General features: G+C 45.3%; 1 protein-coding gene across 12 annotated transcripts in view; it reads left to right on the forward strand.

Annotated features, from left to right (window-relative positions):
- Positions 1–22,193, forward strand: part of THRB (thyroid hormone receptor beta) — a 392,197-nt gene extending 370,004 nt beyond the window's left edge. For all 12 annotated transcript variants that reach the window (XM_066245972.1, XM_066245976.1, XM_066245969.1 and 9 more), the window contains 3 exons: positions 6,204–6,350; positions 12,362–12,620; positions 16,869–22,193. In XM_066245972.1, coding sequence (XP_066102069.1) covers positions 6,204–6,350; positions 12,362–12,620; positions 16,869–17,110 — 648 coding nt within the window. In that variant the 3' untranslated portion in view covers positions 17,111–22,193. The remainder of the gene's footprint in view (positions 1–6,203; positions 6,351–12,361; positions 12,621–16,868) is intronic.
- The last annotated feature ends 528 nt before the right edge of the window (positions 22,194–22,721 follow it).

A 22,721-nucleotide genomic window follows, 5' to 3' on the forward strand; every position in this document is an offset into this window, starting at 1 on the left:
GTTGAAGCCTATATCTGCACACATACCTGAATCTCTCCTTTGGTTACCCACTCCCAACAGCTTCCACTGACCCCCAAGGAGTCACTCTGGATTCCTTACAGTCCCTCACCCCACATCCAGTCCATCAGAGATCTTTGTCTTCAGCTCCCAAGATATGTCTCAAATTCTTCCACTCCTCCCCAGCTCCCTGGCCCCCCTTGTGCCGCTCGCTCCAGTCCCCACCCAAACTACTGCTACTGCCTGCCTGTTTCCTCCTTTGGTTCCCCACATCCGTTCTCCCCATAATAGCTATCAATCACACCAGGCTGCTCCCTGGGTAGAGCCCTTCAGTGGTGCCCCACTGCATCTAGACTAAGCCCATTCCCTCTCCATGCCCCACAAGACCCAGCGTGCTGGAAGCCTTGCCTGACTTCTGTCCCTCATCTCACACCATCTCTGGGCTGTAACCAGGCAGCTCTTCTGGTGTCAGGACTTGCACTGGCCCTTCCCTTAGCTGTAAATGGTCTTCCTCTGGCTTTATGGAAGGCTGCCTCCTTGACATTCTTCAGGTCAGAGCTCACACATTACTTCTCAAAGGGGCCGTAGCTGACCACCCCATCTCCTGACCCCCATGTACCATTGTGTCACAAACTGAAATTCTCCCGTGAGAGTATTTCTTTATTGTCTGTCTCTCCTCACTATGATGCAAGTTCTTTAAGGCTACATTGTTCCTGACTATAACCTCGGTATCTAGAACTAGACCTGACCCCATGGTAGTTGCTCAGTAAAGATTGGTTGAGTACATGTACAGACATACCTTGAGTCACTCAACCAACAAATGGTCTGTCCTCTCTCATTTAGCCCAGTGCCTTCTACACAGTAGGCAAAGATAATGAAGGCTTATTCCCACATTGAGAAGTTCATGTCTTAGATGTGTACCTATATCAGCACACTAAAAAATGATAGTAACTAATGCCTAGTTGCCATATGAGTCCCACATTGAGAGGTTCATGTCTTAGATGTGTACCTATATCACCACACTAAAAAGTGATAGTAACTGATGCCTAATTGCCATATGAGCGATATACATGAGCCACCGTGCCTGTTCCAATGAGGTAGACATCATTTCAAACTGAAGTCACCAGGAAGACTTGAAGAAGAACATAGAATTTGAGTTGGGTGGGATTTAGAATGGGCAGAGATGAGAGGTAGAAGTGGAGAAAGCAAAAGTCAGGAAGGAAGGAAGCAGTGCCAGAGAAAAGTGCAAAGAAAATTGGAGAGATGTGAAGAGACTGGCTGGGCTGGCTCAGGAGGTCCGCTTAGGGCAGATGAAGGGGAAGAAAGTCAGAGTGTAGTTGGAAATACCTCCCTGAGCAAGCTAAAGCAATGTGAGCCACAGAGACAAAATGCAAGCTTTTCCCACAGTCTGCACAGGTGAATCCTTAAACCAGAGACATCATCAGTATCTGAGCTTGAGCCCATGCACATCGGTATATGCACGTGTGTATGAGCAAATGTATTGTGCATAGTGAAATACAAGGCTACTGGCTGTAACGAGGTAGCTAACAGATTCAACCGAGGTCAAATGTTTGTACTCGTCTTTTTTTTTTTTTAATTTATTTATTTTTTACAGAGACAGAGAGTGAGTCAGAGAGAGGGATAGACAGGGACAGACAGACAGGAACGGAGAGAGATGAGAAGCATCAATCATTAGTTTTTCATTGCACATTGCAACACCTTAGTTGTTCATTGACTGCTTTCTCATATGTGCCTTGACCACGGGCCTTCAGCAGACTGAGTAACCCCTTGCTGGAGCCAGCGACCTTGGGTCCAAGCTGGTGGGCTTTTGCTCAAACCAGATGAGCCTGCGCTCAAGCTGGCAACCTCGGGGTCTCGAACCTGGGTCCTCTGCATCCCAATCCGATGCTCTATCCACTGCGCCACCGCCTGGTCAGGCTTGTCTTTATTTTTAACATCATTCAAATATTTTAGCCAAAGACTGTTGTCTCTTAGATCAGTGGTCCCCAACCCCCGGGCCGTGGACCGGTATAGGTCCGTGGGCCATTTGGTACCGGTTCGCAGAGAAAGAATAAATAACTTACATTATTTCCGTTTTATTTATATTTAAGTCTGAATGATGTTTTATTTTTTAAAAATAACCAGATTCCCTCTGTTACTTCCATCTAAGACTCACTCTTGACACTTGTCTCGTAAGTTCGACAGTTATATTTAAAAATACCACAGTTTTTACGCCGGTCGCATAATTTTATTTTGTGCATTTATCCATCCCACCCTAAAGGCCGGTCCATGAAAATATTTTCTGACATTAAACCGGTCCGTGGCCCAAAAGAGGTTGGGGACCACTGTCTTAGATGAAAAATCTTCAGGTCAGTCACAAACAATATAGCATTACACAGCCTTAATTTCTCATACCTGATATAATCAGATCAATCATAGATGATTTTATTTTTCACTATCCAAGATCCATTATGGAGATAAACCTTAATGATATACCAGAAGGCTTCTACTTTGCATATAGTTTTATTTCTAGCAATTGTATTTGCTACTATATACCCCGAGACTTAAAAGTAAATCTTTTTCTACCCTGATTTTTCTTTTTAACAGAAAGACTTGTAAGGTTGTTACATTTGAGAGTTCAATTCTAATTGAAATAGAATTGAACCTTGTTTAATTTCCCCCCTTTTTCCTCATCTTTAAGGTGTCACAGGTGGTGATTCAAATACCCTACAAACATGGAAATTAACATCAGTATTAACCCACTGACATTTCAAAAGACACTAAATACCATTTAAATACAGTTGATTAGATCTGTCAGTGTTCAGTGAGAAGATGGGTTCAGCCAGGTCAAAAGTGTGTGTGCGTGTGTTGTGTCTATATGTGTATGTGTGCCTGTATGTGTATGTGTGTATTTGTACTCCCTACCTTTTTAAATGTGTGCTCATGTTATTTTTTTGTTTGTTTTATTTTTCTGAAGTGAGAAGCGGGGAGGCAGAGAGACAAACTCCCGTATGTGCCCAACCGGGATCCACCCTGCAAGCCCACTAGGGGTGATGCTCTGCCCATCTGGGCCATTGCTCCACTGCAACCAGAGCCATTCTAGTGCCTGAGGCAGAGGCCATGGAGCCATCCCCAGCGCCCGGGCCATCTTTGCTCCAATGGAGCCTTGGCTGCAGGAGGGGAAGAGAGAGACAGAGAGGAAGAAGAGGGGGAGGGGTGGAGAAGCAGATGAGCTCTTGTCCTGTGTTCCCTGGCCGGGAATCAAACCCGAGACTCTACCACTGAGCCAACCGGTCAGGGCCCTGTGCTCGTGTTCTTTTTATCAGTTGATCTTTATAACAGAGTTGTAAAGTAGACACAGCAGGTGAGATGAGCCTCATTTTCAGGGTGAGAGGAATTAGAAAGACCAGCAAGGAAGTCTGAAAGATTCAAGAAGCAGCAATGCCCAAAGAAAGAACTGATGTACTTTTTCCCTTAGCTCAGTCTATGTGAAAAAGAGAAAGAGAAGGAATCTGCACATGTGATTATAGTGGTCCCTCATCTATTGCGGGGGTTAAGTTCCAGAATCCCCCACAATAGGCGAAAATCCACCAAATAGAGACCTTGTGTTTATTTTATTATTTATATATTTTAAGGCTTTCTAAATCCTCCCCACACTCTTATAAACCTTTCCCACACTAACTTTGCTTATTTCACTGCAAAAATAATTAAAATAATAAATATATAAAAATACCTATAGGCCCTGGCCAGTTGGCTCAGTGGTAGAGCGTCAGCCTGGTGTGCAGGAGTCCTGGGTTCGATTCCCGGCCAGGGCACACAGGAGAGGCGCCCATCTGCTTCTCTACCCTCCCCCTCTCCTTCCTCTCTGTCTCTCTCTTCCCCTCCCGCAGCCAAGGCTCCATTGGAGCAAAGTTGGCCCAGGCGCTGAGGATGGCTCTGTGACCTCTGCCTCAGGTGCTGTAATGGCTCTGATTGTAATGGAGAGGCGCCCCAGACGGACAGAGCATCGCCCCCTGGTGGGCGTGCCGGGTGGATCCCGGTCGGGTGCATGTGGGAGTCTGTCTGACTGCCTCCCCATTTCCAACTTCAGAAAAATACAAAAAAAAAAAATACCTATATACCACAAAATCCCACGATACAGCAAAAATTTGTGATACAAAATTAGATATATACAATTTTAAAATCCGTGATACAGTGAGACCACGAAAAGTGAAGCATGGTATGGTGAGGGACGACTGTAATCCATCAATTCCATCTGTATCCAGAAAGCCGCCTTCCACAGGCTTGCTGTGCCCACAATCATCCCCAAACATCGTCACTGGTTATGAAAACACAACGGAAATCAGATTTCTTCCCGTCTGCTCGCTACCCCCAAAACAAACCATTAAAACGCAGAGTAAAATAAACCGAAGAATGTGCTGGATAATCCAAACCCCAGGCCAGTGATAGCAGAGTTCGTTATGTGCTACATGTAACAGTCCTCTCCCAGGCTGTCACGATGAGTCCTGACGCACCCTTGGGGGACGTGGGCTGCCCCTGTTGTCCGTGCTGCCCTGGCAACAAGAGAATAAAAGAATTATCCCTTTGCTTTTCTTCCTGCTAAAAATTAGATGTGAACAGTCACAGGAGAGATGTGGGAAGAAATATGATAACTAGATTCCTCTAAGCTGGACGTGGTTACTGCTAGCCCAGCGATTCTCCAGATGTGGGCCACAGACTAGCAGCATAAGCATGCCCTGGGAACCTGGTAGACATGCAGATGCCCAGGCCCCGCCCAGACCTTCCAAACCAGAAACTCCAGGGTTGGGGCCCAGCAAGCGGGTGACTCTGATACTGATACACAGCGAAGCTTAGCACTGTGGTGGCACTCTTGTCACTGGTAGTGCCCTCACCTCTCTGCCAGTGAGGATTCAGCCTTGCTCAACTGGCTCGCAGTACCATTCATCCCTCCTGTCCCGGTCGGCCCATCCTCACACCAGCTACCCCGAGGTGCTTGCTCCTATCTGTTCACTGTGGTGCTAGATGGCCACCATGGGGCAGGGCTTTTGCCTCTGATCCCTTTGGTCACATTCAGAGCTTCCTGGAGGACAGTGGGAGGCGCTGGCAGATCACTGTGGAGTCCTGGCCTCAGGCAGTTGTTCTAAACCTCCCTGAACCCCTGTTTGCTCATCAGCAAATCCAGGATTGTGTGAGAACCTAAGGGGCTGGCTCGCTGGTGAGCCACAGAAAAATGGTACTTATTATTATTATCACAGCAACAAGAAAGGGCAATGGAGAGGCCCGGTCCTGGCAGGAAGCCTGGAGACATCAGGAGGTACACGGGAAGCCCCACCGTGGCAGTCACTAGATGCCAGGCTGAGGAGCTAGACGGCTCCGGTGGACATGGGGGTGGGGGAGCTAACTGCAGCAGAGCTACCTAGGGGGCTGGCTAAAACCCTCATTCTGCACAGTTCGACCTGGGGAGGAACCTCAGATTCTGCGCTTCCAGGGAGTCCCCAGGTGACACCCATGCTGCTAAAGCACCCTTTGAGCAGCAAGACCATGGACTGTTCTGAGGCAAGCGAACAGCAGGGAAGTGCCCTCAGGACACTGCATGCTAGTAAATCTCCACTCTGCTTGAAGGTATGCCAAGTTCACACAGCTCTGTTCCTACAGACAGGCTCTAAAGATTGTCCCCCTCAGCCTGCTGTGACCTCCTCCAACTGGCGTCTGTAGGCAGGCAGGAAGTTGAGCCCTAGCAGCTGAGTCAGAAGCAGGAGTGCATCCACAGGGTCCTCTGAGCTGGGGCTCCCCCGACCCTCTCCCTCACTGCCCACACTGAGCCCACCTCACACACAGACACACATCAGGACGTGCAGTGCTCTGAAAACACCCTAGAATGTATGTCACCTGAGGTGAGGACACACCCTTAGTGCATTGAGAAGTGCAACCCAAATTCTTCATTTGTCTCTGTTTCTCTGCCCCGCCCCCTTTCCAGCAGCAATCCTGTGCAGAGTATCACTGGGGGCCCATTACAGCAATGGCCGAGACATATCTTTGCTCAGAGACATAAATGGAAAATCATACAGTTTCTTAATAAACTGTGGGAAAACTGAAAAGTGTCCTGGTTGGCAGTTCAAAGGGGATTTTTCTTCCCCATGAGAACTAGGACAAATAAAGATCCCTTCAACTTCGCCATTTGAATCTCTCTCGTCTCTCCTCCTTAGCCAGAAGACATTGGACAAGCACCAATAGTAAATGCCCCGGAAGGTGGAAAGGTCGACTTGGAAGCCTTCAGCCATTTTACAAAAATCATCACACCAGCAATTACCAGAGTGGTGGATTTTGCCAAAAAGTTGCCTATGTTTTGTGAGGTGAGGAAATGGTTTTATTTTTTTCCCCCTTCAGCAATTGTTTTTCATTCTAGTTTCGTCAATTTCCAGGAAGACTGAGTATTACTTGTAATTTAATATTACCTAGTAGGGACTTGGTCCTATGAAAACAATGTCAGTACAAAATGAAAATGCACTTGGTTTCATTTTTTACTTCCCCACCGTCTCGACTCAGCTGTCATTCATTAGCTTGTCCACTGAGGTCCGTGAAGATCCTGTCTGTCCAGCCACCTCCAGGCATCGGGAAAGATGCTAAGCACTACTTGCATTCATTCGGCCCCTATGAAGTCCTAGTTACCATGCTCAAGTTTGCCCATATTAAGCCCAACCCTTCTAACAGAGCGGCGGCAGGGTAGCTTTAATTAACCCCATTTTCAAAGGCGGAATACGGAGGTGTAAGCGATTAACGTATCCGTCTGTGGGACCATGGTTTGAGTCTCATTCTGTATTCTTTCAGCCGTGTACCCCAGCAAGATGCTGTGTGGCTGCTTCGTAATCCTCAAGAATAGGGGAGACCTGTGCCCACAGGGAAAAGATTTTCATGTCCCTTTAAATCGCCCCTCTTTCCTTACAAACTCACCCTTTCTTGGCCCATCTTCAGGGCACCTTGAGGAGCTCACCTACCAGAGGTCACACAGACTTTCCCCGTGGGACACTTCATCCCGAACTTTAGCAGGTCTGCCGTGTGGTAGCTGAGAACATGGCGTGTGGTGGCTCTGAAGTCAGTTGCATGGGCTAGAATCCTAGATAAGTTACTACATGTCTTCAAACCTGGGTTATCTCACCTTTAATGAGAATTATAGGATCTACCTTTTATCGCTGTTGGGAGGTTTGAAATGGGATAGTAAGTGCTTGAATAGGGGCTGGGTTATAAGTATTTCACAAATTTTAGCTGTTAGTATTATTATTTCATTCATTATATTATCAACCTGCCTCTTTTCTGAACCAAGTGGGGTTGGGTACGTTTTCTGGAAAATATTTTCCTTTGAAAACCCCTATCAGGTGCCAATCTATTGCTCTCCACATCTCCAAGGGGACCCGAAGGCTAGCAGATTGAGCGGGCCCCGTAATGCTTTGAGCCTCTCACACAGGCCACCCGTGTGATACATGAGTGCAGTCTCACCCAGAAAGAAGCCAAGTGTCCTCTCCTGGAGTGATTCTGCCTCCGTGGCTCCCAGCCCATTCGTGTTCCTGCACTTGTAATAATGGGGACTCAGCTAGGGTGTGACAGACCTCAGACACCAGAGGGGACACTTCTCCCTGCCTCTTTCTGAGCCTCCACAGAAGCTATACCCTCAGGACTGAGCAGTAAGCTTCGGGACGCAGGCACAGACCCCAGACCCAGCCGAGAGAGCGCGGCCCCGCCCTCCCTGGCTTCGCTGTGGCGGGCCGCTGAGTCCTGGAGAAGGAATCTGCTGAATTTGGTGTGGATGGAGCACTCCATGCCTCTGACCTTTTTTTTTTTCTCTTAATTAACCTTTATTAATGTTTTAGAGGATATTACAAAAAGAACACATATTCGTTGAAGATTTATACAGCATAAACAATAAAATAAAGGCAAGGGTTTATGATAACACCCCCAAGAAAAAAATACTGACACTTCAGAGCCTATTTTAGTCATTTTCAAACACATGCGTGTGTATGCACACTCACATATATATACACGCATACATATAAAGTATATTAATGTAATTTATACCATAATGTACTCTCGATTTATGAAACTACTACTTTTAACTTTGTATTAAAGAGTAAGGAGCACATATCATAAGCGTGCAGCTCAATGAATTTTCAGACTTAACACACCCACATAATCAGCACCCAGATTAAAAAAACAAAATGCCTATGGATAGAGCATCCGACTGGTACGCGGAGGACCCAGGTTCAAAACCCTGAGGTCGCTGGCTTGAGCGCGAGCTTATCTGGCTTGAGCAAGGCTCACCAGCTTTGAGCGCAGGGTCACTGGCTTGAGCGTGGAATCATAGACATGACCCAACGGTCACTGGATTGAACGCAAAGGTCACTGGCTTGAGCCCAAGGTTGCTGGCTTGAGCAAGGGGTCATTTGCTCTGCTATAGCCCACCCCCCATCAAGGCACATATGAAAACGTAGACAGTGAACAACTAAGGTGCTGCAACGAAGAATTGATGCTTCTTATCCTCTCCTTTCTTGTCTGTCTGTCCCTATCTGTCCCTCTGTCTGACTCTCTCCCTCTCTCTCTCTGTCTCTGTCAAAAAAAATAAAAGAGAGAAACAGACTGTTACCAGCACCCTATTGTACCTGTTCACCCTCAACTGTAGGACTTATCATTCAAGTATTCTTTCACAAAATAATTTTTAATGACTGCACAGTATTCAAAAGACTAGATCTGCCATATTTAAGTTATCTGCTTCCCCTTGATCTTGAGTTCATTTCCAATTTTTCGCTAGTATATATAAATATTCTGTAATAAACATTCCGGTGCCTCTTCCTCGCTCACGATATTATTTCCTAAGCACAAACCCGGAAGCGGAACTTAAGGACCACGGCGTACACACCTTTTAAGGTCTTTGAAGCCATATTGCCCTCAAGAAAGAATGTACACTCTGACATCTGAGCTGAGGGTGCTTGTCCCCTCTTACACAGGTGGCACCTTTCGTTTTAGTTCATTGGGGTGAGTTCGTTTTCCCGGACCTTTCTTGGTCCTCTCTCTCTGAGCTGTGTCCCTCATCCCCAGCCCTTGGTGCCTTAGTATCTGAGTAGAAACTGTTGAGTTTGCTACCCTACAACTTGAGCTAGCCTGTCAGTCATGTGTCCCCCTTTGAATACCCCGCTAAAAGGGTTTTTGAGAAAATTTAAAGCCCCTGTAAACAAAACACTGAAAAGATATTTCAGTTAAAGAAAGGAAAGAAGCTGTCTTCACCCCCAATAACAAACACACCGTGCACTTAGGTTCTTGGCAAGGGTGAGGGGTCCACGTGAAACTTTCCTGGTTTCAGAAATTAAAGGTGGCTTCAAAGTTATGGCTCCATTGCTCTTCCCACCCTGATATTTATAGTCTCTAAATTTAAAAAAACAAAACAGGCCCCTTGTACAACGGAGATGTGTATGTTTCTGGCATGCGTGGCCTCCTGAGGACCTTTGGCTTTCACGCTATCTTTGGAACCCCAAACTGGGAAATGGACGGTGTGGGCCCCTGAGCCACCCGTGGAGTGGGCTGGAGAGCCCAGATGGTCTCAAGAGACAGGTTTCTTGCCAGAGGCAGTTTGATGCATCTGCTGTTGAAATTGTGCCCATGGTCATTTTATGCTGTGACCCATGCCAACCCACCAAGCAAGGTTGGTGGACACCTGGGGCTTTGAATGACCTAAAGTTACAGCTGGCAGAGTGGTCAAGAGCACCCTCAAGAGCCTCTTCTAGAGCAGGGCTCGGCCATCTCTGCCAGCCAACCTGAGTGACATGCCCCTATGGGAACAGGAAGTCTCTGGGAGGATCCCTACATCTCTGCCTGCCGTGCCCTTCCTGGGGCATTCTCCCCAGGGAAGTGTTTTGGCAAGTGACAAAGAGATTGTTTACACACACACACACACACACACACACACACTCACACACACACACACACACACACACACATTAAAACAAACCTCATCAGGATCCCACAAACGCCTCTTCAAAGAAAAGGCATCTGACCTACTTTTTAAACCGTTGGTGACCTCTGACAACTACTTGTTAAACTTTTATTTAAATTTGAACTAATCAACAGTACAGTTAAAAAAGAAAACTTTAATTTCTTCTATCATCAGACTTGCCTACAAATATAGGACCTGCTCAAGTTGGCCTACTTTGTGACAAATAAAATATAACAATAAGTGGTTCGATCTGGTTAGTACATTCTCTTCGGTATCTTGTGCCAAAGTGGTTTTCAAGAGTGGCGGCCCCAAATAGGGACCATGAGCATCACGTGGGAACTTGGAAAAATGTAAAATCCAGAGGGAGGGGCCAGCAATGTGTGTGATCAGCAAGCCCCCAGGTGAGCCTGAAGCCAGTTCTCTGTCTGACACTCTGGGGCCAGGAATCTAAGCATGGAATTGAGGAATACAAATTAGAACCTAAATAAAAGCAAATCACAGTCATTTTTTTTAAATGAGTGGAGGAAATGTACACATATAGATTCCAGAACCAAATTTGAAATGACTTTTGTTGTGCAGAAAAAAAGCTAAGCAATTTGAAATTAAATGATAAGATGACTGACTAGGTTGAGTTACTAAAAAAATAAAATTAAATTTAAAAAAATAATTAATACTCAGTATTTTAAATGTAATTTAGTACTATTACTTTTAGTTTTATATAATAACCTAAATTGAACTTTGGGTGTTGCCAAGACTATTTCCCAAAAAGGATTTGTATGTGCTTAATGAAAAGAAAGAAATTATGTATAATTTACATTTTCATGTTTATGGAAACTTAGTCCCATCCAAAGTACTTCAAAGAGTGTGTTCTTTTCTTCTCTTGGCATTGGACTCTAACGGATATAGCTTCAAATCTTAGTCTCACTCCCCAAACATTCATGGACCACCCTCTAGCATGCATGTTACTCATCCCCTCAGTGCCTAGATTTCCACATCTGTAAGAAAAATCAGAAGTAGAATAGGTACCTCACTGCACCGCTATGAACATTAAGTAAGGTGACGCACATAAATCTTGGCATTATGCCTGATTCATTAAAAAAAAAAAAAAAGAACTAATAGCCTTTCAAACTATTTTGTTAATGTCATTTAACTAAACCAGGGGTCCCCAAACTTTTTACACAGGGGGCCAGTTCACTGTCCCTCAGACTGTTGGAGGGCCGGACTATAAAAAATACTATGAACAAATCTCTATGCATACTGCACATATCTTATTTTAAAGTAAAAAAACAAAACGGGAACAAATACAATATTTAAAATAACAAACAAGTAAATTTAAATCAACAAACTGACCAGTATTTCAATGGGAACTATGGGCCTGCTTTTGGCTAATGAGATGGTCAATGTCCGGTTCCATATTTGTCACTGCTAGCCGTAACAAGTGATATGACACGCTTCTGGAGCCGTGACGCGTGTATCCCGCGTCACCGGAAGTAGTGCTATACGTGGGCAACGCCGCGCTTTGCATCCGCATCCTGTGCTCCTCTCACTGACCGCCAATGAAAGAGGTGCCCCTTCCGGAAGTGCGGTGGAGGCCGGATAAATGGCCTCAGGGGGCCACATGCGGCCTGTGGGCCATAGTTTGGGGACCCCTGAACTAAACATTCTTCCCGTTCGGAAAATACAACTCTGACTTCTTAAAATTATTTTTCTTAGCTATTTTTAAACTTTGCTATTAATGTTACTACATTATCACAAATCCTAATTAATAAAGCAACCCAATTAGTTAAAAAGAGACTGCCAGATTGGCAGAAAGAGACTGTGTGGAGTAATTCTTGTGCCATAGTCAGCGTGTGGAGTGACCCTAGGAGCCAGAAGTCTGAATTCTGGGCCTCACGGGTAATGGGTATCTGAAGGGACTTTCTAGTTCTGTGCGTTTAAGAGACTCAAGGAGCAAACTGGCTTCAAAAAACTAAGAAAAGCACAGTTGCCGGTTACACAGTAGAGTCATCTGTTGATTACTGGAGCTATAAGAAAAAAGTGTTGGTAAATTTAACATAAGCCCAGCTTTCAGGCAGTTGGTTGGCTTATAATACAAACTCCAGAGTTGGGCTGTTAGCAGTTTCACACATGACTGTAACATCAATTGGAGATCTCTGTCACCAGAGAAAAGCAAACTTCCGAGATAAAAGTCAGATGAAGATGATGACCAAGTTGGCATGCAAAAAAATGGTTGGAGCCGAGTAGAAGGGAAAAGCCACACAGAGTGTGTGCTCAAAGAGTTCAGGACACTCGTGTCCATCACAGGAAGCCATTAGGGTACCGCATGCTGTTCCTGACGGACCTCGGTCCACTTGTTCTTTGCTGATGTGGACTGGTTCTTTTCAGCTGCCATGTGAAGACCAGATAATCCTCCTCAAAGGCTGCTGCATGGAGATCATGTCCCTTCGCGCTGCTGTGCGCTATGACCCAGAAAGTGAGACTTTAACCCTGAATGGGGAGATGGCAGTGACACGGGGCCAGCTGAAAAACGGGGGTCTTGGGGTAGTGTCGGACGCCATCTTTGACCTGGGCATGTCGCTGTCTTCTTTCAACCTGGATGACACTGAAGTAGCTCTCCTTCAGGCCGTCCTGCTGATGTCTTCAGGTGAGTGTGCCCAGGCTCATTCCTGGGTAGCAGAAGTTTTCACTTGTCCGGTGCTAATTCAAATCACCTGATCTGTTTTTGATCCCTCTTTAAGCTTCAGAATCATAGCTTACTGTCCAGGGAGCAATTGGTGGTTTGCCACCGGGAGCTGGAGGGTGTCGGTGTCTGTGCTTTTTTGCAGTCCCCCCAGTAGAGTGGGAGAGACCCAAAGGCGCCACTTACAAGACTGTGAAACGGTCCGCTGTCAGTGGACACTCCCCCTCCTGCCTCGTGGTTGGTCAACCCTGCCCAACTCTGGTTCTGTGACACTCTGGTTCTGTGACACAGGGCCTGGGAATGAGTGATCACACCATTCTGCACTGCGTTCTACAGGAGGAAACCATGAGCGAAAGCTAGAGTTTGTCCACGGCTTAACTACAACTTAAGCTCTAGCTATTTATTGAGATCTAGCATACCATTCCAAAACGTAGTGGCTGAAAATATCCAAGATGGCTGGGGTTGGGGCTGAGACATCAAACACAGCTTTGGGCCTCTCTCTATGGCAGCCTCTCCTCTAGCAGGGAGTGGACTTCCTACGTGGCTGGTAGACTCCGAGAAGGAGAGTTCCAAGGACACAAAAGCAGAAGTTGCAGAGGTCTTGAGGCCCAGTCTTAAATCATAGAGCCTCACTTCTTCCCCATTCTAATTGCCCAAACACATCCTAGCACTGGCCCAGATTCAAGAACCTACCTGCCAGGGAAGAATAGCAAAGCCCATCTTTAACCTGCCATAGCTCATGACCAAGACTTCCAACTCCCATTGGTCAAGAGTGAATAATAATGCCGACACCTTTTTCCTTCAAGGATTATATCATTAATAAATAAAAAGTGCAAACTACATCAGACTTCTTAAGGAAAAGTAGTCCTTAACTGGAAGGTGGTTTCAGAGTCCTCATCTGTGTTTTCAAAGCACCCTAAGTTGTGTCTCTGTACTATAGCTCTCTGCTTGACTTGTCCATCTCTCCCTCTGGAATATTTTTGAAGGACAAAGATGTGTCTAATTGTGCATCTAAAACACCTAAAACCTAGACCAGTCATTAGTAGGATTCAAGAAGTGTTTATTGGATAAATGACTGAATAGATGGGTCAATATCAGACAAGTGCAATGCAAATCCTTTATAGAGTTGATGCTTCCTGGCTAACTCAGCAGAATTCTTTTTATTTAAGCTGATTTGAAATCTAGTTGCTACAGAAAATTTAGGCATGGAAGGTGTTCTTAAAAAAGAAATTATTATTTTTATTATGGAAAACTTCAAAACTAAACATAAGTAGTTAGAATCGCGTAATTGATCCTCCTGTAAACTGGTGGGCAGGCTCTAGGGTGAACCACTCACGTTCCCCGCCTTCTTTGATACCTTTATATGATCCCCTCCTGTGCAGTGTGTGCACCACCTGTGACTAGCTTCTAGCCAATAGAATATGGCAAATTTGGTGCCACTCCCAACATGACATTTTGTTAGATAAGATTGCTTCTTGCTAGCAGACTTGCTATAGAGAATCTCCCTGCTGGCTTGATGAAGCGCTTGGCTGTGTTAGGAAAGCTCACGTGACAGGGAGCTGCACTGCAGCGGCCTCTCAGAGCTGGGGGCCACCTCCAGTCAACAACCAGCAAGGAACTGGGGCCCTCAGGCTTTCCATAGAAATACCACTTGCTGCTTTTCTAAGAACTCTCTATGGGACCTTGAGTGAACCTCCAGCTTCTCTGGGCTTCAGAGTTGTTTAAAATACAGAAAGTGAACTACATAAATGAAATTATATTCCTGAAGGGGGGATTCAAGGTCATTTTTAGCTGAGACTTGAGTGATGACAAAGCTAATTTTAAATAACATGGAATCATAGTGAGAAAGCTATTTCTTTTACAGGTTTATTTCTGGTTATATCTCCTCACTAAGGCAGAGAGAGAGACTCAGATTGGTGCTGGTCTGTCTTTAACACCTCTCTAACACTTGTTAACCCCCCTTATTAAGAGAGAGCAGATCTCAGGGACAGTTTTCGGCAAGAACCTTTCGCTAAATTGTAATAAAGGTTTTGCCATGCATCCGTTTTTTTTTGTTGTTGTTATCTTCTATTTATGGCAAGTGGATTTTTAAATAGGTTTCATTGGGGTGACATTGGTTAACAAAATGATATAGGTTTCAGGTGCACAGTTTTACAACACATCATCTACCTCTTGTGTTGTGTGTTCACCACCCCATCCAGTGTCCTTCCGTCACTGTTTATCCTCCTGTCCCCCTCCTCCACCTCTGACAGATGGATTTTTATCTCATGAATAATATGAAGTTTCCTCTTTAGAGAGTCCACTTAACAGGATAAGTAAATAATCTAAGCAAGGTAAATAAAGAGAGTACGTGGAAATGGCAGGAATTGTGACTGTGACTCCAAACTTTATTAAACACCTAACTGATTCTTCCCAATTCTGCCTGTCTGCCTCGTGGCAAACTTCATAACTTTAAAATTTTTCCCCACCTGAATGATCTGAGCACTTTTCATTCATGCTGCCAGAATCAGAAAAATATGACAAAACACTTTCCACTTGGCAAATGACAGTGCTCTGAAGCTCAGCCCTCCTGGGGACTGTCTTCTAAGCCCCGTTGTTTTGTTTGGCATTTCAGTTACACAAAGTGTTAGGTCTTTTCGTCAAAGATTTTTCTAAGAGCTACTACTGCTACATTCTTTGATCCTCCAGTGATAAGCAGAGAGCTAAAATGGAAATGATCTGAAAGCCGTATCTTTGAGAAATTCTGTCTTAGATTGTCAAAAATACTCTTTGACCTTTAGAAATGTTTCTCTTTTCACAAACATGTTTAGTACAACTTGAGCGTCATCGAAATGTCCTTTCATTTTCTCTACATCATTTATATGACCACCTTTTATCTTTGTCTCTCATCAAGTGACAGGGGCTGATGCCATAAAACCCAGGCTATTGTTTCCCCTTAAAGGTATACATCAGAGCAGTGTTGAGGTGACTGAATCAAAACTTAAAGGGTCCTGTGGAGAATTCTGCACATTCAAAGGGAGAAGACAGGGGAGACAGAGAAAAGGGGAGTAAGTAGATCCACAAAGCAGCAACATCAAATATGAAGGATAAAAATAAAAATGCACAAATTGCAATTTGAGCTGAATAAGGGATTTCAAAAGCCCATATATTTTTAGACCCAAAAGGATGGATTGAGCCACTAGCCCTGATCTTTCCTTTTGGATTAAGCAGCACCTTATATAGAGTTACATTAACATAGATACTTCGATCACTGATCACTTGGAGTGTGAATTTGTGTAATCAGAACTACAAAGAGCTGGGGAGACATGGACAGGGGGCATTAGGCTTCCTGGAGCCATACGCAGAATTCACCCAGATTTTTAAGTTACTTTTGTAATTCGAGTGTCTACAGCTTGGGTATGCCACTGACATCCAGCCTTCCCTTTATCATTTTCTGGAAACTGCCTTGAGTCCCCTCCCACAGCAGCGGGAAAACCAGTGGTCCCCACAAGACATGGGAAGATTTCCCGGTCCTCACGTGGTCATGGGCTCCTCACTCCACCTTCCCTCGGTGACTCCTCTGCACAGGGCAACTGTAGCTAAGATCACACCTTCTCCTTTTAACTTGAATTCCCCACAGCACCCCTGACACAAGGCTGCTCCAGGTAGAAATTTCACCACAGTATAAGGGAGGGAAGGAGTGGTTCATGACAGCCTGGCGAACAACTAAGACTGCACACTGGGCTTCTCTGTCTCCAGGGTTTTCCTGCTGTCCAGCACGCCTCCGTCAGCCTCCAGGGCGCCTGCGAGGTGCCCAATTTCTTTTCACATCCCCCGTGTTCTGTGCATGTCCCTGGTTATCCTCCATTTCTCCCGGGAGCCAGTGGAAACTCAAAATTGTTCCCTCATGATAGTTAGGATCTCAGTTCTCTAGGTGAGGCTTCTCCTGGCCCCTAAGAGGGATTGCCCCTCACACCCATGGAGGTAACTGTCTAAACTAGAAACCAGAGACCTTTATCCGAACAGAGCACTGGCCCCTCCGTATAAATTATGCCATGCCCTGGTACCTTGTTGCCTGACGCCCCAAGTTCATGTCGCACCCAAGCTCACTCCTAGGAGTGGGAAAGTCCCCCAGCTCTGCCCAGTTTCACATTAAAGGACTTGAACTGGGCAAGGCAGGCTTTCTCCTTCCCACCCTCCAAAAGTAACATCCCCCTTCTTCCATCTGCTCAGATCGCCCGGGGCTCGCCTGTGTTGAGAGAATAGAAAAATACCAGGACAGTTTCCTGCTGGCCTTTGAACACTATATCAATTACCGAAAACACCACGTGACACACTTTTGGCCAAAACTCCTGATGAAGGTGACAGACCTGCGGATGATCGGAGCCTGTCACGCCAGCCGCTTCCTGCACATGAAGGTGGAATGCCCCACGGAACTCTTCCCCCCGTTGTTCTTGGAAGTGTTTGAGGATTAGACTGGCTGACTTCATTCTCATAATTCCTACAGCACTACTGGGTGTCATTTCATTCCATTGCCTAGATCTTTTTCGTTTGTTCCTTTGTTTCTTTGTGTTGGGAGGGATTGCTTAGGGGTAAAGGGAGATAGTCCTTGGCGTAGACATGGATGAAATTGCCCCTTGAATGCGGGTACCTGTAACTATTTGCATTTTTTTCCTCCAGTCCTTTGATGTGAATGCTTTGAAGGTTTTCCAGCTATGGAGGTGGGGTGGGGACCATCATTAATTCACCAGCACCAAGCCATCACCAGCTCCCATCTGTCCCTGATCAGAGACTCAAGCAAGCAAAATGGCACAGCAGAAGCCTAAAAAAAGAAGCCTTAAACCCAAGATAATGGGGTCGTCCTGACCCAATTCTGACCTTTGCAGGGCTCCAGTTAGCAGGACACAGACCGTCTTTGATGAGATGTGGCTGTCGGCAGGCTGAGGAAAGGCCCGAATGCATTTTTGTTTGTTCTAGAGCACGCTGTCTCCAGCCCTCCTCACTTGCTCCGCGCAGAACTCGGAATGGGCAAAAGTGTCTGTTCCCCCTAACCAGCTGTTCTTTCACTGGAATGTTTATAATCCTGTAATTTCATTCAGGTTATACAAGGCATGACTCAAAGACGTGCAGGTCCTTGGCTGATCGAGACCAACGAGGAAAGCCATTTTCTTCAGCGAGCCCAAAGAAACTAGAAATCTCTATCAATGTCAGTGACTTGATGGTTTCCAAAACTTCGCATAGTATTACCTCACGGTAGGAAGGCTTCTTTACAGTGAAGGCTCAGAGAAGATGTCCACAGAAATCAAGCCTATTTGCAGAGTATTGTCATTTTTTTCAATATCTGATCCATCATCTCCCAAACTCCTGAAGTTATTAATCATGATTGCATCTTTGCTGGGCTAATGACTGATTTCCCTATGGACTGAATCTTCTAATCAAGGAGGGATAATGAGCTGAAATCCGAGTTTTATTGCAGAGGAATTCTGAGATTAGTGCAGTCACACTCTGAGTTCAAGGAAACGCAGGGATCTGAGAGCCCCCTTCACGTGCTGATGGTTTAAGGATGCTTATTCCTGGTCTGAGATCCTCAAGCTCTTTTCTCTATGCACAAATGTTTTCCAACCTCTTTTTCCTTTGACTTGGTGGCTTGACTATCACTAAACCAAGACTGGCCCAGCTGCTGACCTTCTCTGTCCCCCTTCTAGCATTGCCCTGAGATATATAGTCAACAGAAAATGCCCACAGACCAGACACATGCACCCTCACCCAGCTTCCCTACCCAGCCCACCTCCCTGATGACAAACGTCGCGATAGCTTGTACCCAGAAAACAAATGGTGATGCCTCATCACTTCAACTTCAGAAAACGGGTGAAGAATACACCCATGCAATTGAATGTATCTTAATTTCCACTGGCATAGTAGATATACACTATTCCTTAGCCTGCCTGTACTGCCTTATCCTGGAAATACTGGGGAAAATAAGCCATATCAGTGAGATTTACCTAAAAACAAAAGAATGAAAGTCACTGTGAAAACCAAGTAGGAAAAAAAAAAAATTTTTTTTTCTGTATTTTTCTGAAGCTGGAAACGGGGAGAGACAGTCAGACAGACTCCCGCATGCGCCCGACCGGGATCCACCTGGCACGCCCACCAGGGGCGATGCTCTGCCCACCAGGGGGCGATGCTCTGCCCCTCCGGGGCGTCGCTCTGCCGCGACCAGAGCCACTCTAGCGCCTGGGGCAGAGGCCAAGGAGCCATCCCCAGCGCCCGGGCCATCCTTGCTCCAATGGAGCCTTGGCTGCAGGAGGGGAAGAGAGAGACAGAGAGGAAGGAGAGGGGGAGGGGTGGAGAAGCAGATGGGCGCTTCTCCTGTGTGCCCCGGCCAGGAATAGAACCCAGGACTTCCGCACGCCAGGCCGACGCTCTACCACTGAGCCAACCGGCCAGGGCTGGAAAAAAAAAATTTTTTAACTGGCCTGAAGTCAGGTGCCTGAATGCTAGTTTGTGCTGTCAGCTGGTGGGATTATAACCTTGGTAGAGTTGGGTCTTGGTTTTCTCACCTTGGATTTTGGTGAATAAGTTCTAAATGCCTTCCCATCCTTAATACAAAAGAACCAGGGGAGAAAAGTCTGGTTCTTTCGATGGCTTCTTTCATAATCAAATTTCTACCTTGATTAGACAAAAAGTATGGCCCTCTTAACATACAAGGAAAGTGTATTTGGTATTTATTTAAAATAAGAATTTGACACACTACTCATCAGTTATGTAGAGAAAGGCAGGACAGTCTTAGAAACAGAAGAGAGACGCCATTGAAAATTCCCAGTGTGACTAACCAGAAAGAATCTGAGAGGAAAAATCTATGTTTAAAGAACTAAAGCAATTACACTGGCACCTGGAGAAAGCAAACAAGAACATCGCTGTGGACCTGCTAACCACAGAAAAGAAGTAGGTGAAGAGATTGAAAGTATAAACACAGCAGTTCAGGGGCAGACTATCCGCTTTGACTTTATCTGCAGTTTTTTGGTTTTGTTTCTCTCTAGGCAGCCCCTAGCCAGTCTCCTTAAGTCTTGGCTTTGTTAATATCTCAGTTCCTTCTGTTGACTCTCTTGAAACAGAAGCCCTCAGTCACCTTCCAGCCCCAGGGTACTCTGAGAAGCTCTGGGGCATGGGGCTAGTGTTCTGTCCGAAGGGAACAAGAGGGAGGCAAGTAGGCAGGGGAACTGGAAGGTTCCCAGACTCCCTGTGCATCCAGCTTTTCAGAGACCATCTCCTCAGTTTGTCTGACAGCGATTGCCCCTTACGTTAGACACACCCAGATTCAAATATAAGTGCAGAGCCTGATCTAAAGCGAAACTGGAATGCTTTGTGGGTTAACCATGGCTGGGCATTGGCCACGCAGTACCGTGTATCTACAGTAGTCCAGGCAGCCCCAAGTCAACTTCTGTTTGATCCTCAGCTTCTTAAACAGGCAAACTGTGGACCTAGAAACCGTGCTTATCTGAGGAGGGCAAGCCTTAAAGTACCTCAGGTTGAAGGGAAAGGCTATAGGGACTCATAGGATCATGACCCTCGTGGTCAAAGTGACTCATTCTTCGTCACTGATTGAGGGACTTAGTGCATCTCAAGACTCCATCTCATAAAACTCAATTAGGAGGGGTTTATTTGCTCCGGATTTTTTTTTAATATTGTCCGAATTATCGAATCAAGTGTGGGCCTGACTAAACCCCCTCACAGGGAGTGGGAGGGGAGGCATCCCAGTAACCCAATCGAGGGGTGCATACTCCTACAACTGGGATTCTTATTTATAAATCACTTAACTTTTGGGAATGAGTGGAGTGTGTGTGTGTGTGTGTGTGCGCACGCGCGTGCGTGCGTGGTCGTTATCCTCAAGTGTACTTTGCTCTTCAATTTAGACGTGCAGTATTTCCAGAAATAGTGAGAAGAGTAAGATCTTTTCTTCTTTATGATTCTGCTCAATACACCATGTGCCACCTCAGAGCTTTTTCTAGTCAAACGGGCCTCTGTCCTCAATGATGCGCTTTGTGCCGTGTTGATGCCTCAGCCCAGTGACGTCTCCCTCACCCATGTCCGAAACACACCGCCCGGGTCTGCAGCACTGTCACCGGGGCGGACCACCAGGCTCGGCTCTGCTCCAGCAACGCCTTTCTTGTGGCTCTTCCGTGAACAGGTGTACAAGCCTTGGCCCCTCTTCCACTCTAAGCCCCTCCACCTCCACCCCGTGAACTCAGCCCCCACCCCTCACCCCACCCCCCGTGGAACTGCTCAGTGCCCTCAAGGCATGTCATTGTCGTGATACATTTTTCTTCTGTGGAACTCTAACCTGTTCATGTCATATTGACCTTTTGCTGCATGAGTCATAAATTATGAAATCAGTCTTACGGTTTTTGAAATGTAGCCGGCATTTGTAAGGCTAAACCTTTTTCATGAACTGAATTGAAGTGAATAACCAAGCCGCAGCTCCTCATCAGAAGGAGTGTGCTCACAGACATCCGGATCTCTGCCCTTTCCAAAGGCTTATGGCGTCAGGTTCTAAAATAAGCTCGTAATTTTTCCTGTTATTTTAATAATATGGAAATAGTAGCATAGTATTTCTTTTGATAGTGATAGACTATAATCCATATTTAAATTTTATAGAGAAGAAATTTTATTGTACTGTGATGTAGATATTTATTATCCAGGTAAGGATTTGCCCGGTGTGTATTTTTTACAATTGAAACGTTTTACTTTAATCTTTAAAAAAAAAATACATTAAAAACACACTCAAAAAAAAAAACAAAACAGACTAGGGGGAAGAAAAGGTTTGGCCTTATCACAGAATTTTTACTGTGCTGTATAAATGTTTGCAGATGCAAAAAGTATGCATTTCTAGTGTGTTTCCACATTAATTAATGCCGCCTTCCAGAGCAATATCGTGCTGGTAAAACGCTGTTTGTGGCTTTCTGTTGCACAGTTAAAGCTGACCCACCTTATGCACAAGACAATCAGATATAAGTCTGTCCTGCTCAGGATTCAAATACTCAAGTCAATTACGGAGCACAACGTAAGACAAAAAGAAGACACTATCTAATTACGCGTGTATTGTCGATACAGAAAACGTGAGGGCAAGAATGAGCTGACGTTGCCCGCTTTTGTTTTCAGTTTCCTTCACTGACTTCACATTCTCATTTGATTATAGAGCCAAATTAGACCCATGCTTTCATCAGAGAACATACTTCCCCCCATTAGTGTTTTCATGCCCCGAGAATCAGAAAAATCCTACAGAATAGGAAAAGATTCACCGTCATCAGAAGGTCTGTGTTTTGCAAACAGTGTTAAGTGATATTGCTAGATGGGTAATATTTTTTTTTTCAGCCTAAAACTCTGTTGAAATCTGTGATCAAAATGTTTTAAACTATCCAAAAAGGAAATTTGTATATTTGGGAAAAACGGATTTTTACATAGCTTTTGTATGCAGATATTAAATTGTAATTATGAATATAGTGGGCGTAGATAAACTCATAAGCTTCGATTCGAAAAAAAGAAAAAGCTTATAATGGATATACTTTCCTGTCTCTTTCTTTAAATATTATTTTCTAAATAGGTACGGTATTGGCTGCTCTTCTCATCTCAGCTACTTCCAAAGGGAGGAAAGCAGGGATGAAAGGGCGTGTCTGTTTCACAAACATCTACTAGGACAGGGGTCCCCAAACTTTTTACACAGGGGGCCAGTTCACTGTCCCTCAGACCGTTGGAGGGCTGGACTATAAAAAAACTATGAACAAATCCCTATGCACACTGCACATATCTTATTTTAAAGTAAAAAAACAAAACGGGAACAAATATAACATTTAAAATAAAGAACAAGTAAATTTAAATCAACAAACTGACCAGTATTTCAATGGGAACTATGCTCCTCTCACTGACCACCAATGAAAGAGGTGCCCCTTCCGGAAGTGCGGTGGGGGCCGGATAAATGGCCTCAGGGGGCCGCATGTGGCCCGCGGGCCGTAGTTTGGGGACCCCTGTACTAGAATAAGCAAATTTCCCCAGGAGGAGGGCGGCAGGGGTGGGGAGAGGGAAGAAGTA

The sequence above is a fragment of the Saccopteryx bilineata genome, chromosome 10 (genome assembly GCF_036850765.1).
Source record: "Saccopteryx bilineata isolate mSacBil1 chromosome 10, mSacBil1_pri_phased_curated, whole genome shotgun sequence".
In the NCBI taxonomy this organism is placed as follows: Eukaryota; Metazoa; Chordata; class Mammalia; order Chiroptera; family Emballonuridae; genus Saccopteryx; species Saccopteryx bilineata.